The sequence below is a fragment of the Lissotriton helveticus genome, chromosome 3_1, assembly GCF_964261635.1.
Source record: "Lissotriton helveticus chromosome 3_1, aLisHel1.1, whole genome shotgun sequence".
NCBI classification, from domain to species: domain Eukaryota; kingdom Metazoa; phylum Chordata; class Amphibia; order Caudata; family Salamandridae; genus Lissotriton; species Lissotriton helveticus.
This window is the reverse complement of record NC_136061.1, coordinates 1,772,227,604-1,772,244,048: the sequence shown is the minus strand read 5'-3', so window position 1 is coordinate 1,772,244,048 and position 16,445 is coordinate 1,772,227,604. Positions and strand designations below refer to the sequence as shown.

The following is a 16,445-nucleotide window of genomic DNA, read 5'->3' as shown; positions in this document are numbered from 1 at the left end:
TTTGAAACATTCACTGGCACGCTGAAATATGAGTCAACTCGCCTAGCTTTTAATGGAAAGGGTACAAGGCTGACTAAAATGTGTAACTGACCATGGTCAGGTGCATGACGGGAATATGACTATATGTATCCACTTGTAATAAGTGGGCACCAGACTTAAGCAGTGGCTACAATGATGTTGACTGTGCACGTCAGAAAAACATCCAAGGGTCGCAGTGCACACAAAGCGCCTTGCAGATGCCTGCAGTGTGTAACGCACACGTTTCTCAAGTAACTCAATGCACAGGAGCTCGTGGAACACACAAGCCAAAGATTGTTGTAGGGACCGGATATGATGCCCCTGAGCTCCTCATAGATGCTCTCTGTAATTACATTTACTTTGATAGAGTTTGCACAGCGCTGTGCATGGCAGATATAGCTGTTAATCAATAGGATTCGTTGTTGAGACTCGTGAAGGATGAAAGGCTGATTTAACCCGGGTTAAATGTGAAGACTTGACCTGGTGATTAAACACGGACCTCAACACTGATTAGTTCATTTTAATAAGTTATATTACAGAAGAGCTACAAGTTATCTTGCCAAATGCAAAATTATTTTTCAAAGGCGAGTTCAAAATTAATAAACCTACTGGTCAGTAATGCCAAAAAAAATGGAAAATGCATGTGAAGGGCAAGCTATAAATCAATGCACAACTGCTACAACATAATCCATATTTTACAGGTGTGCTCGTCTTTATGCAGACATACATAGCCATGGCCCTTTTTAAATCGCATATGATATCCTCCCAGTGATGCTCGGCGTAAAAACACTACTCACAGTCGCTTCCACCCCCATGTTTTGGCAGCAGTCGCTTTTCCGTGATCTTCACGATGAGTACTTGAAAGTAACCACTCCACGCACAAAAAATACTCACTCGGCGCGAGAGAAGAGTGGTCGTGGTCAAATGAGGACAAATTTATGCTAATCTTTGATAAACATTCACAAACAAACATTTATTTCGCTTTCGACACGTTGGCCCCGTTTGAAAGCATGGAGGCGAAGCCAGGATGATGTGTGTGTGTGGGGGGAAAGAGGGGGGGGGCCTAACATAAAGATGCAAAGGACAGCTTAGAGGCTGCCACAGAGCATAAATATTCAGAGATAAGATTATAGGATTCGTGCAGAAATTGCCGCGCTCCTCGTCCACATGACACCGCTCAGCTATCACGCCCAGCTGCCCTGCCTCTCGTGCCTCCCAGCAGCGCTTACCGGCCACAGAAATTGCCGCGCTCCTCGTCCACATGACACCGCTCAGCTATCACGCCCAGCTGCCCTGCCTCTCGTGCCTCCCAGCAGCGCTGTCTCAGGATTCGCAGGACGTCTGGTCTCAGAGCAACGGCCGACGCCCCGCAGCGGTGCTCCTCCACTCCAATGGCTGCCAGGCACTTTTCGAGCCCTCCATCTCGGGCCTCGGTGCCTCCGCCTGCCGGCAGTCTCCACGGTTTCATCCGCGGCCCCGTATACGGAGGAAAAAGACACTCAGCAACACGGGAGGGGGCGGAGATGTTCCTAATGCCGTGGTTGAACCCGGGAGGGGCGGGAGAGTACACGAACGGCGGGAGGGGGGCGGGAGAGAACGAGGGGGGCGGGAGAGTACACGAACGGCGGGAGGGGGGCGGGAGAGGACGAGGGAGGCGGGAGAGTACACGAACGGCGGGAGGGGGGCGGGAGAGGACGAGGGAGGCGGGAGAGGGCAGCTAGGAACAAATAAGGAGACCCGTCCCGAGCAGCAAGGGAGGTGCCGGCAATGCCGGAACAGACTCTGGGGGCGTTCCCGGCGTCGCGTGACGTCGGCAAAAGCCAAAGAATCTCGGGAACGCCCCCGTGTCTGGTCCGGCATTGATGGACAGGCCCCTCGTCCAATGGCTAGGCTCCATTTATGGAGCTAGCCAATGGGACGGGGGGGCATGTTCCAGAGTGCTTACTGTACTCAATAGATTTCTCTGGAGGAGGAGCCTAACGGCTCCGTCCCCCAGCGAAACCTAAAAAGGAGCAGACTGGGGTGGTGAGGAGTATGCCTTGCCTCGGGGTACCTCAGTTTGTTATCAGTTGATCCTACAGCCCTGATGAGGCCAGCAGAGCACCACAGTTTGTCACCTTTGGTGTAGGCAGGAATAAGATGATCTCGACCTTCAGAGTACCACATTTTTCATCACTGGCATGGCCCAGACAAAAAAATAGGGCGAGGGTGTATCCCTATAATCAAAGCACCTTAATTTGTTATCACTGGCCTGGCCAAAGCAAGGGTGACATCACACGGTCCACCAGTGGCAACTTCTTGCAATGCAAGCTCAATCCACCGGCAACATGCAAAAGCTTCCCAAACCTACAGGAGGGGCACTCCAAATAAAACCTTCTCCCACTGCCTATCAGCCTGAGCTTCACGCTGCTAACCCGTGAGTAGTAAGCTTCACATACCATCCATAAGCGATTCTCTAAGGGCAAGTTTTCGCATGTCAGCGAGAGGGTTCTCCTAAGGCAAGTGTCACACTGCCTACCAGCAACAGCTTCTCATGACGCAAGTTCAGTGAGGGAAATATCACTACAGTAGTTCCACATAGCACCCAACAATGAGAGCTGGTCACCATGTTTAGTTTCCACACTGCACATTGAAGCATGCCTCAAGATGGAAAGCTACTCACAACAACCACTATAGTGAGTCTGTTGATGCAAACTTCTCCCAATGAGAATCAGCAAGCTTTCAACACCAATCACCCTTGTTTCTTGCAATACAAGCTTCCGACGCCACCCAACAAAACGCTTTTAGCAGTGCGTTCCATACTATTAGTTCATGTTAACTTTCCTCAGAAGGGCGAAAAAGAAGTTCACACTCCATGCCTACTCAAGCCTGGCCCGAGGCGAGCTACAAGTGTGCCAAATTAGTAGTTATGGTCATCATGATCACGTAACACATGAAGAGGCTGTGCATAGTGATCTAAGAAAGACTACACAGGATAAGAGGCACATAAGTGACGCGCAGCAAGCACTAGTCATTTGCAAGGAAGGGGCTTGTGGATAAAAAGATGACAGGGCCCAAGCCTATCTGACCACATTGTTTAATGAAAGAAAAAAAAGAAAGAAAAAAAAAAAAAAACACCTTACAAAATCTCAGTTTAATTACCACAGTGAAAACGTGAAAGTAGCATCTTTCAAACCGGTGGCTAATCGGGTCTTGTGGCTTAAAATGATAGATTTTTATTGGCCACAGTTCCTCAGACTTCTCATATTAACAGAGCCTCAGCAAATGAGCTCACACAATACTTCTGCCGACAGCAAAGCAAATAAGTGCACATTTTATGCAGAGTCCTTCAAATCACACAGGTCAGGCGACGCCCAGCCACGTTACAAAGATGGAGCACATACGTGCTCATTATAGGAGGTGCGTTTCATTGAACAATTCCGAATGGTTTTGAAACCCGTAATTCATACATGTGACATCACTAATGTGAATTACAGGTCATTCACACGTGTTAGTGTTCCCATGAACTACAGTTCTGAGCTCTACTTTTAAATAAAAAAAAATTAAATGCACATTTGATTTCATTTTAGTTGTCCAGGCCTTAAAGTAGTCACGATGCAATTTATAAAGCAAAAAGTGTAAAAAAAATAATTTTAGTAAAAAAAACGTATCTTTTTATTCACCGAATAAGCGCAGCGTGTACAATACATTTAAATTCACAGTGTAAATAGGTAAATAAAATGTAATAAACCACATACAAGAGTAACTTTGGGAGAGTGGCTTCTAAGGGTATGGCAAAAATATACAGAAAACATTCAACATTTTGATCCCGTGCTTTATCATGTTATCATTAGCACGAGACGGCTACGCTGGTTCCAAAATGCATGTTAGTGAACGAAGGAAATGTGGTGGGGAAACTCGAGGCTGCATTAACTAGCATGTCATTCTTGGAGCGCCTTAAATCGGTTTCCACCAGAGCTGCGGGCGGAGGTGAATCAGCAGTCTTTCCTCATCTGTGGGAATAGAACTTGGGCGGTTCCGGGGAGTCTCACACGGCTCCCTGGAAACACACAGGCAAGCACAATGCCACATGCTACAGTTAGCAACTTCGTTGAGCTGCAGCAGAAATAAAAGAGCACGGCGTAAGCACTGGTACCAGAGCTACAGAGAGTGAGGATTTTATAATGGCTTCCAACTGGCACATTGACTGCACCCAAAGGCGCTAGAAAGAGCAAATCCAGCAGGAATCAAAGAAGGCACCCAGCACCGGAGGTGCTCAGGCGCTGCTGAGTCACTTCCTACCAGGATTTTTAGAGGGGAGGGCAACAGATAACAGAGTCTCGCCTATGCAAGAACAATTGGCTTTACCAATGTGTGCTTAGCCATGTTGTACATCAGGGAGGGTGCTGTTCAGCATAGCTAAAAGTTAGTGGAGTAGAGGAGCAAGGCATGAAGTATCGTAGAGTTGAGTGTCAGAGTGTTGTGTACTGGAGTGGCATACAGTGGAATAGAGTAGAGTGGACTGGTGTAGAGTGCATCAGTGTAGTGTTGCAGAGCACAGAATTCAGTGGCGTAGAGTGCAGCATCATAGAATGCAGTGGGGTAGATGAGTGTTGCACAGTAGAGTGCAGTAGCATAGAGTGCCGTGGGGCAAAAATGGTGCACAGTATAGTGGCATACAGTGCAGTGGCGTGGAGTGCTGCAGAGTACAGTGGTATAGAATGCAGTGTTTCAGAGTAGAGTGCAGTTGAGTGCAGTGGCATATAGTGCAATGGTGCAGAGTAGATTGCATTTGCGTAGAATGTAGCAGAGTATAGTGGTGTAGAGTGCAGCGGCATAGAATTCAGTGGCGTACAAAGCAGTGTTGTAGAGTGCAGTCACAGACTAAAGTGCAGTAAAAATGCAGTGGCGCAGAGCAGAGTGGTGCAGAGTGGAGTTCGGTGCATTGGCACAGAGGGCAGTGGCATAGAAAGCAGTGGCACAGACTACATTGCTGCAGAGTACAGCACAGTGGTGTTGACTAGAGTGCGGAGGGGGGAGTAGATTGTTTCAGAGTAGACTGAAGTGGCATAGAGTGGAGTGGTGCAGGGTACAGTGCCGGTATTAAGTGGTGTAGAACGCAGTGGCATAGAGTGCAGAGTAGATAAGAGTGGCGTACAGTAGATTGACAGAGTGCAGGGGAGTAGAGTGTAGTGGACAGAGTAGAATGCATCGGCGTAGAATGCCGTGTTGCAGAGTGGAACAAAGTGTAGTTGAGCAGAGTGACCTAGAGTGGAGTGGTGTAGACTACCATCATTTGCCCATTATATCAAGGTGTTAATAATCAATATCTATAATTCACCATCTACCAAGATAGCACTGGATATACAGCTTAAATGATTCTGCAAAAAACATTGTAACAGTGGTCCTTCTTGCCAATAGTCCTGCTAGTTGGAGATTTCAACCTACATCCTTGGAAGACATGCTGAAGAAAGGAGGGATCAGAGACATTTAGAGGGATTAGAGCGGAATCATTTTAAGCACTCAGGCTAAGGTGATAATCTTAATCTTTTGGTCTCAGAGTTAAACCGTATTGATCTTTTATCTAAAGAAGAGTATGACTCAGCCATGGCCATACCGACTTTTCAGGGAAGAAGTAATAATACAACTATAGATTATATTTTGATACCTGCACGCCTGCTTCAGTCTTTTGTAGATTTTAAAATAGTATTGAGTATTTTTAGTGATCACAACCCAAGACTTCTATTATTTATAAAGACCAGTTTACACTTACATCTAAAGGGAGGCATATTAGTTGGGGAGGGGGGGGGGGGATGTAGTAATTCCGGAGGACTTTAAGAAATTTGGTCCAGAAGTATAGCCGTAAATTTGAGGTGTGTCTGAATATTGATGCACATGACCACTCTATTTTAGATTATTTTTCTATTATTTGCATTGAGAATCAGCGAGCCCCGACTAGACATAGCAGCAAGATAATTAACTCAGGACCTAAATGGTTCGATAAGAACTTCTCAAGAGCCTATAATAGATCCAAATATAGCCTTAAGTTAAAACCAAGGCAGAAATGCGCTGTTAAAGCTGCCAGGAGGGCGTATGCGTTAGCTCGCAGGAATAGATTTAGCGCCCTGAAGAGGGAAACCTGGACAAGCTTAAAGAGGCATGTAATATAAGGAGTAGTGCAGACTTCTGGAGAGTAGTTAGTCACCCATTATTCAATGATGGCACAGTCCCAGACTTAAGTGTTACCATACCTGTGCAAAAATGGGAAGATCATTTGGTCGCTTATATGCAGGTGACAGTGATTTCAATAATATTTCTTGTCCTGCTAAAGGAGACATAGTTTATTTTGAAGTGGAAGAGGTGAGGGAAAGCATAATGGAACTGTCATAAGGGAAGGCGCTGGGCCCAGATGGGGTTCCAGGTGACCTATTTAAATTGTGTATAGATTTGTGGGACCCATTGATCACCCAACATCTGAATGTGGCAGTACAAGGTCACATTCCCTTTTCATTGAAACAATCCATCATAGTACCCATTTTCAAAAAAGGGAATCGAGCTGATCCAGCAGGCTACCGCCTGATTTCTTTGATAGTCGCGGAAGTAAAAGTGCTGGGTAGAGTCTTGTTGAAGTATCTAACAGACTGGGCTAATAACAATATTTTGTCAGAAATTCAATATGGGTTCAGGTCAGGACGAGGGACTCTAGAAAAGAATTCAAATTTATAGCTTTTAGTTAATAAATACACTGTGCTTAAAAAAAAAAAAAAGAAGTATACATTTAGCCTTCATGCACCTCAACTTAGCCTTTGACACAGTGGTGAGATCTAAGCTGTGGGCTGTGCTGAGAGACATGGGGTGGATGAGGCCTTAGTGGTGTTTGCACATGGCACTTGAATCATCGGTAAGATATGGTCCATCAGGGGAATGTGCTAAGCACTTTCAGTTAGGGAAGGGGGTCTGGCAGGGTTGTAAGTTAGTGTGTGTGTATATATATATATATATATATATATATATATATATATATATGATCCATTTTTAAAGGCACGGATAGGACATAGAATGCCCCCTGTTTTGTTGTACGCAGATGTTTCTGTTCTTATCTCCCACACAACTAATGGGCTGCAACTTATATTTTATGAAAAAACTGGGAATAAAAATCAATTTTCTAAATTGTATACCAGGACCATAGGACCAAGAAGTACCAAGACTAAAAGCTATGCAATAAAGGACAACAACATGTACTCCGGTCCATACGCAACCGGTTAACGACTCCTGAGAAGGAATTAGGAAGATTGGAGGGGACACTTGTGGGAGGCGGGGGACCCCATGTAGCGTCAGGCATTAAACAAAAATTGTCAGAGTTCTAGGACTCGGCAAACAAGCTTAAACATATGGGAAAGTTTGCTACCGCATGGCACTATGGGGAGAGGGAGAGACCAGGTGACGCACTAGCGGGGTTCTGAATACCTAGGAGGGACATAGACAAAATAACAGGCATGAAAAAGGACGACGGGCTCCCTTTAAACACCTGAGGACATAGTGGATCACTTCAGCTCCTATTATCAGACTTTATACACGTTACAAATACCGGCTAATAGAGATGCTCTTGATGACTACTGGTCATATATTAAAATGCCATGGCTGGTGACAGGGAACATTTAACGGCCCCTCTGACATCGTACGAAATCAGGGTGGCACTACGAGGTATGCCATCTGGCAGGGCGCCTGGAGTGGATGGATTATCAGTGGCATTTTATAAACAGTTTCAAGAGCTACTGATCCCCCACCTTAAGACACTCTAGAAAGAAATGGCAGAAGTAGGTACGATGCCCCCTTCTTTGCGGGAGGCAGTGATTGTTACACTATTGAAGACAGGCAAGGAGTCCAATCAATGCTCGTCGTATAGACCATTGTCCCTACTGAATGTGGACACCAAGATCTTGGCCAATAGGTTGGCCCCACTGTTGCCAGGCATTATCAGTCAGGAACAAGTGAGGTTTGTCCCAGGCCGTGACTTGGCGCAAAATCTGAGGACACTGTTCAGTGTAGTGCAGTGACTGAACCCGGCGATCAAGGCTGCCACGGTTTTTCCTCGATGATGAGAAAGCCTTTGACTCCGTGGAGTGGGGATTCATGTTTGGGGTCTTGCGCAGGATCGGGGTTGGAGACATGTTTTTACGCCTGGTGTCAATCCTATATACATTGCCAACGGCTAGGGTGAAAATTGAAGATGTTGTCTCTAATACATTTAGCATCACACTGGGTAACAGACAGTGGTCCTTGCTGTCTCCCCTGCTGTACGCAATAGTTGCTAAACCACTAGCGTGCATAATCTGCTAATATCATGCACACAGAGGGTTGGGATTCCCAGGTTACACTCTTAGTATATCCGCATATGCAGATGACACCCTACTGTACATTCGAGACCCGGACAAGAACCTTACCCCTCTATTGCGAGAGGTGGTCCAGTTTGGCGAGCATTCTAGATTGAGTATTAACTGGGATAAGTCTTATCATATTTCTCTAACCCCGCCCATCACAGCTCCTGTGTCGAAGTTCGCCTTGCATTGGACCACAGCTTTGGTGCGATATTTGGGCATCAAGGTCTATACTGGCCTAGCAGTGGTTATTCGGGATAATTACGGCACAGCCACACAGAAATTGACTGAGGATGGTGGACCTGCCAAGGTTTCTCTTCCTATTACAGAATATACCAATTCCGTTGCCGCACACCCTCTCTAACCAATTACGCTCGCAGCTTATCAGGTTAGCATGGGCTGGGATTCCTTCACGTTATCTTACAACATGGGAGGGCTGGGGGCCCTAGACCTTGAAAAGTATTTCAGACCAGCACAGAGCACATTCGCACACTACTGGGTACACAGCCCAAACAAGTTGCCATACTTCTACATCCAGAGGAACGCGGTGGATCTGCTCATCCAGCCTCAGACACTTTTCCACCCATTGCAAATTCGGTATCAAATATTTTATTCCTTGGCCATTACATCACAGGCGTGGCAGGTGTTATCACAAATGCAAGTGGGAGAGCAGCTGTACTTGCCAGAGATCCCGCTGAGCTGGTGCTTATGGTTTCTATTGGGACAAGATTGTGGGGCAAGCAGGCACTTCAGACAATGGGCATCCGAAAAAATGGGAGATTTCTTCAAAAATGAGTCGGTATGTGGCTGGGATGATCTACAGGGTCCAGAAACCAAGCAGTCAGGCACAGCACTGTTCCACTTCTTCAGGGCCAGACACACTTGGCACACACTCTTAGGGGCCAACATGATAGAGCAACAGGCAGCCACTGCCCTCACAACTCTCTAAAGTGAGTGACCCTCCCAAATTGATCACTAATTTTACTCCAGCATGCAGGAAACCCGTCCATCGGACAGAAGTGTTGAAAGTCAGGCGAGAGTCGCAGCAGGACCTGGGTGCCCCACTGAGCGATAAGGAGTGGCAATATTGCTGTACTCGCACTAAAGCGGTCTCGCTGAACGGGAGGCATAGGCTCATTCACTATAAGTTCTTGCACAGGGCCTACTGCACCCCTGAGAGACAGTTTCAATACAGGTTATCAGATAGTTCTAAAAGTCGTAGATGTGGTAGCAAGGGCGCAGGCTTTTGGCACCTTGCATGGCAATACTCCGGGATTTATTTGTTCTGGTGTGCAGTGTTTCACAAGATAGGAGTCATCATAACTGCAGATTTAGAGCCTGACCCCAAGATGGTTCTGCTTGGTTAGGACCTCTGTGTTGGAAAAGCAGCGCGACCCTTGGTAGGCATTGGCCTTCTTCTGGCCAAACACTGTGTGGCAATTAGATGGTTGGGTGGTCCACTACCGACATTAAAAGAGTGGCATGCTGACATGCTCTATTGTGATACACAGTCGGAGGTGCACAATGAATTGCTCCCTTCCGACCCAAAAGCAGCCGGGGTCCCTACCAGATATATCTCCTCAGTAAAGATTCCAATGTTGTTCCTAATTTAGTGGAAAACCACTGAGCCACAGGATTGTGGGGTACAAATTAATACTGTATAATCTGGTGATTGGTGCACTTTAGGTATAGAGGGCTAATATGTTACAGCAGGAAGGTGCAATGCTAGAACGGGGAATGTAATCGGCTAAAATTAACTGTAGTAATGCTGGGTCGCTGAAATCAAGATTGTATCCTTTATGTTCAATTTGGAGGTTGCTCGAATCCAGCTTTTTTCTCACTGTGTAACTCGCTATGACATGAATCAAAACGAACAATGTATTCTGCACGGTTATGCCTGGTCACAATACATCTGCTTGTATTTTGTTTGTCTATTGCAAACTTTCAATAAAAGAAATGGAAGGACAACAACATAGATAAGGTGGACAGGTTCAACTATTTAGGCATCCTGTTGGACAACAAATTGTCCTGGGAGCCATTATTCAAAACACATAATCAATTGTTTAATAGAGTTGCCTTTAGCACTGATGCTTTTTCCAAGTGTTTAGGCTACAGTCACATAAAGTCTATATTACACATGCATAATGCCAAGTGTGTTCCAACTGTAGCCTTTGGAGCAGAAGAGTTAGGGTTACAAATCTTCTACTTCTATACAAATGGCAGAAAATAAGTATTCAAGAAAATGGTTACTAATCCCAGGGACAGTCCTGCAGAATTAGTACACAATGAGATAGGGGCAGGTTTTATAGCCAATTGCATACATATGCACCCTATACCGTTAGGGTGTTTGATATGGACCAAAAAACATTTAGAATTTAACAGATTAATATTGAGGGACTTTTTGAACATGGACTATAGCTTGCATATACCCTGGTTGAGTTACATAAATTACATAAAAACTACCCTGACAAATTAGGGATTACCACATCTTTAATTCGCCAGAGCTCAGCTCCAAATCATATATTGTAGGAGTTAAGAGAGCATTTAAGGAGTATACAAAAGAAGCTAGAATCCTAGACTCACAGCGCAAAGATTGCTATACACATTATGCTGTGGTGAAATATATAGATAAAATGTAATTCTATTTAACATTGGATATGCCAGTCACTCACAGAAGACTTTTAACATATTTTTGTTTGAATACGTTTCCTCAACTAGTAGCAGGATGGCATAAGCCACTAGACCCTCCCATTTGCACATGTAAGGTGTTCGCTGCATTAGATACTTGAAATATTGTTTTAGTTTGCCCCGAATTAACCAATCTGCGACATAAGTATGTTCCCCCTCTACTCGTACCTTTGAATTTTAACCAAGTAAAGACCAGCTCTCTCATATCTTCAATTTTTAGACAATTTTACGGTTTGCTTTTATTTATCCAGATTTTTATCAGGCGTGTATTAGGCTTATGTTTGATACTGAACCTTTTATTGGGCTTTATATTAACGAATGATACTTATTGATGTTTTATTATACTTTTATGATTGCTGATGCTAATTGACTAAAGTGAATATTGATTGATTGACTGCAGTGGTGTAAATTAGAGTGGCACAGAGTGCAGTAGTGTGGTGCAAAATAAGAGTGCAGTATGCACGGTGTGGTGGCACACTGCCATTACAGACAACACATTTTCAATTGAAATGACCATTGTATTTGCACAGACTGTTTTACTAATAAAACAATACAATGCACTAGCGAGAATGTGTGGCAATGGCATGACCTAGTGTATGGATTTATTTTGATCACATTAAAGTATTTGTTTCGCACACAATTCAGAACAAAAAAAATGCTTCATTTGTGCTTTATTAATTCGGATATATTTTTTAATGCTTGCACAGTTCATTTAAATGTTGTGTGCTATTAAAAAAAAAAACTGTGCTCTACCCCCGGTGTCCAGGAACATTGTCACATAAATCCTCTTACATAAAAAGTCAGAGAAGAAAAAAAGGAAATACCTAGCTCCCTCAGAAGGCGACGCCTGACATTTGACTTCCGTGAATGGACAGCAAATGTGACAAGATAAGAACATGAAGTGTGGATACTAAAAGTGTCAAGCAAAGCACTGATTAGCAGAAGCTAACGGGGTGCCCCAAACAGAAGCAGGTCACTCTATACCTGTGCAGCTGCTTACGGTTCTACCTAATAAGCCAGTAAGATTTCTCAGTGACTTAAAGTCTTGCTGCTGAAGTCTGCTGGACACACGTGCAAATCCTAGTAAGAGAAACACATCCTTCCATCCTAAACAAACACTGCACAGGGGAATACCAACACGAGTTGGGTAAAGTGATTAATATACATAATTATATAAAACATGAAGAACTGATCTCTAGCTAGAGAATTCCATGTCAAAGCAACAGATAGGTAGTACAGAATAATCCACCATCCTCCTAAAATGGATTACAACAATGCCACGTTATGGGTGTTCTCCAGTTACAACTAGTAAAAGATTAATAGACATTAAACATGCTGCAGCTAACTGGACAAACCTGACGAGGTCACGGATGCCCTATACTCTTCACATGGACTGTCAGTGCCAAAAGAATTTCCCCCTTTGACCTTCCTTCCTGGTACATAAAGCATTCAATAGGTGGGCCCAGTCTTTTGGATACAAAAGCTGATGAAATGATCTGCAGCCCAGTCCTTTAGCTCTGCCTCGCTCTTCAAGGTTCCAGCCTTGTTATTCAACTTGCCAGAAACTGCATTTTTTTGAGTCCAGGCATTTCAACTCTGGAAATGCCTCAGTTAATTTCAGGTCTCAGACTGATAAAAGTACGTTTTTAGACTGCTGAAGATGTGGTCTTTGATTCAAAATATTCTGTTAAGATTTTATGATAGTATGACATACAAAAAGTGAGTGCATAAATGAACTAAATATTACAGAACAAGAAATATCAAATACGCTAGATTGTGGATAAAACAAAAAGATCATATGGACCGAAAGAAAATTAATACAAACACAAAAAAAGCGTTGCTGACAATCAATAGGTGACCACTAAAATAATTTGCTTGCATCGAAGTTGTTAAAAAGGATATAAGCGGGTCACACCTCTTTCTGTAACATGTATAATCCCCACCAAGTGCAAATGAAGTCACTGTAATATGACCTTTTAAATGCCAATTTTTCAAAACAAACATTTTACTGGCATAACTGTTTTTAAATGTGGTCTTGGGCCACAGGTGGAGCCTAGCATACACAACAAGATGATGGACAGAGTGCTGAAACGTATTAACCACTCACCCCCAGTCAAGAGATCTGGGTTGAATCCATCGTTCTTTTGATCACGATGCCACCCAAGCGAGGACCACGCCATATGCAAATCAGTCTTGACCCCACTCCTAATGGGAACAGTCCAGTCTGAACTGCAAGGCCAGGTCCTCCCTAGACCAAAAACAAGCATCCTGGGACCAGTTTCGGAGCATCACCGCTCATCTGACAGGCTAGCTTGAATCCAGTGGCATAGCGAGCAAGGGACTCAACCGGTCCCAGAATGCTGGTTTCAGGTTTAGGGAGGACCTGGCCTTGCAGTTCGGGCTGGACTGTTCTCAGGTGGAGCAGGTTCAAGACTGATAGGGCTGGGTTAAAACTGGAATGGAAAGCAAAAAAAAAAAAAAAAAAAAAATGGAATGAACCCAGATTTGTGATTGGGGGTGGATGTTTGGTTTGCTTCGCATTCTGTTAATCATCTGTTCTTTTTGAACAGGTGGAGCCTATCATGCTTCTTTCCTGAGTCCTCTGATTCCACTTGGATAAGTGCTTTATAGAAGAAAATTCACACCTCGAATCCAGTGTGCACAGCACTGGACGGTTCAGGCCCGACAAGACCTTAACACTACTGAAAATCTAATTTTACAACAACAACAAAAATGTATAGACGGCTACTATATAATAACTCCCTACTAAGGAGTTAGAACGAGCTCTTCATGGGGTACCTATACATACCCTAAATATGATATCTTTCACTCCTACGCCAACACTTGACTTTCTTTAATGCCATTCACCAAAGCATACATCTGAAGATACCGCTGGGTATAAGACACAGGTCAGCACAACATCAGCAGTCAGAATGTGCTTTTATTCCACCTCTGCGGTCCCAGCTGACACCATCTATGTATTGGCCCGTTATGATACAGTGTGTCTGCAAGTGTTCCATCTTGGGTTCACCATCTTCGGGTAGGCCACACCAACCACTCCCCCCCCTTACAAACACACAAAATTAAGACTAGTGGCTAGGTACTACTATATTAAATTCACTCATGAATGAAATAAATTATGCAATGGCTGGTAAAGTTCTCTTCAATACAAACATCCACAACGAAAAGAGGGGCAGCATAGACAGAGAAAGCATCATACTTAAACAGATATTAATCTACAAGAGAGGTTCCAAAGAATGTACATACTAAAACCAAGCAACTTTACTTGAAAAGGGTTTTCTTATAAAAATAATGTTTTCATTTAAAATTAGATAATGAAATAGTTCTACTCCACATCTTTATTTGCAGCCATGCAGGTTCTGCTACAGAGACTGAGCAGCCTAAAGGAGAATCTCAACAGCACGGGGTCTTCCAACGGCAAGCATAAGTGGCCTTCTAGGGTTCTGCCTCTGAACACGTAGTATGGTTGCTTCGGTCAATAGCATGCCAGGCTAACAATTGCTCGTGCAGCCAGCCACAAGTCAGTCTTACCTTGACATGTGGCTAAATTTACACCCACCCTACTGCCTTTTCAGTGGTATCTGCTTGATAAGGACTGGTCAACATATTACTACAAGTCAGTCAACCTTTGTGCTATTTTATGGCTCTTCGGTACTGGATAAAATCCCTTTAAATAAGACAACTGTCGTCTAACAAGGAGTAGTGAAATGGCTGTCAGAAACCATGCACCAGCACATGACCTGGAATAGAAAATATGCACCACCTACCCAGCTTCATGAGGGAGGCCAGTAGTATCCAGAGAGAGATCTCAAAGGGGTTACGGACATGTTCGTAGTCGAAGCCCAAAACAGGGAAGAGCTTGCGGTATTTGCCATGGCCGTCAGCCGAGTGGTTGCTTGAGGTGTTTGCTGTTGTGTGGATGGCCACAGTCGGTGCTGGGGTGATCCCAGGGAATTCACCAAAGCCATTGGGGGCCAAGGTGGCATCAGGCTTTGCGGCAGCGACCCCAATGGGCCAGAGAAGAATGCCCAAGAGCAAACCAAAAAAGAAGAAGGAACCCCGGGGCAAGAGAGGACCACAAAAGGAGCACTGCCAGCGTTTCTCTGCCATCATCAGCTCTCTTAACTGTAATGGAAGGATAAACAAAATGCTGGATCACATGCAGTGACTAGCATGGAGAGTCACAAGATGAGCCCCGGGCACTGGCTGGCATAGCTGAGACGTTCAAAAAAGGGAACTGCAGTAATTAAAAAAGAGGGAATAAGAGAAGAGCAAGAGGAAGAAATATTGGTGAAAAGAAAAGCGGACTTTAAAAACAAAAAGATCCGACCCCAAAGCAGAACTGAGGCCCCATGGATAGCTGGAAAGTCCAAATATTACAAAGAATTGAGAGAACGTTGCCTAAAATCTGGAAACTGGCAGTAAGCACTCAGAGAGTGGGAATGAAAAATACAGGCGACAGGATGAGTGTGGAAACCAAGGGAAGAGGAAGTGAGAGATGGTAGAACGAGGGGCTCAAAAGAGGAATGAGATACTCAAAACAGGTACGTAAGATGGGAGCTGTTAGGAATATAAAATGGGGAGAATGTAAAAGAATTTTAGCGTCAAGAACATAAAGTGAAGAGTATCTATGCAAGTGTAGTCAAATAGAAGGAGACGTGGGAAAGGTAGGGTATTTCATACATGGTGGAGTGTAAAAGACGGAATGTCGGATGCAGGGGAAAACGTGGGCGACTCCGGAAGACAGCACTATGGAAGAGAGATGCCCTGAGTCACGGGGAAGTCTGGGTGCGCAGGGGACGTAAGAGGTGACCCTGTGAATGAAAGATATGGCAGAGGGGGTGTGTTGCTTCCTGCCTGTCCTCGTTTTGCAGGGTGTCGCTTCCCGGGGCTGGGTTCTGAACGTCCCTGGGATTGCCTCAGCCCGGCGTCCTCCAGCTGACCCCCTTGCCACCGCCCAGAGTCCCCCTGTAGCACTCCGAGACTCGCACTGCCCGGGCGCGCTCAGCCGTCTAAGGAGCAGACACGCCTGCATATATAGCTGCGAACAAGGAGAAGCGCGACAAGCAAGAGGGGCGCTTCTGACCAGAGAGAGCAGCGCCAGTGGGCTAGAACACACACCTGTGCAATTGAACCGCAGCGCCACCTGCCGGAAAAAGGAAGAAATGCGACATTTGCAGAACAACAGGAACCCAAGTGGTCATTTACTCTTTGAGAATAAAAGCATACCTGCTGCCTCACAAAATACAGGTGAAGCCGGGGCGATCCCATTAAGGTGGATGGAGAATGAACACTTTTGTGGAAGGTAAAAAAAAAGGCTTGGCAAGACGGTGCCCACTGCCCCCCTATTAAAGTATTTGG

The 16,445-nt window shown here is 44.8% G+C and overlaps 1 protein-coding gene across 1 annotated transcript in view; it reads right to left on the bottom strand.

Annotated features, from left to right (window-relative positions):
* SLC9A1 (solute carrier family 9 member A1) overlaps positions 1-16,148 on the bottom strand; it is a 280,576-nt gene extending 264,428 nt beyond the window's left edge. Inside the window, exon 1 of the mRNA XM_078682622.1 lies at positions 14,852-16,148. Coding sequence (XP_078538748.1) covers positions 14,852-15,197 — 346 coding nt within the window. The 5' untranslated portion in view covers positions 15,198-16,148. The remainder of the gene's footprint in view (positions 1-14,851) is intronic.
* Between the last annotated feature and the right edge of the window lie 297 nt (positions 16,149-16,445).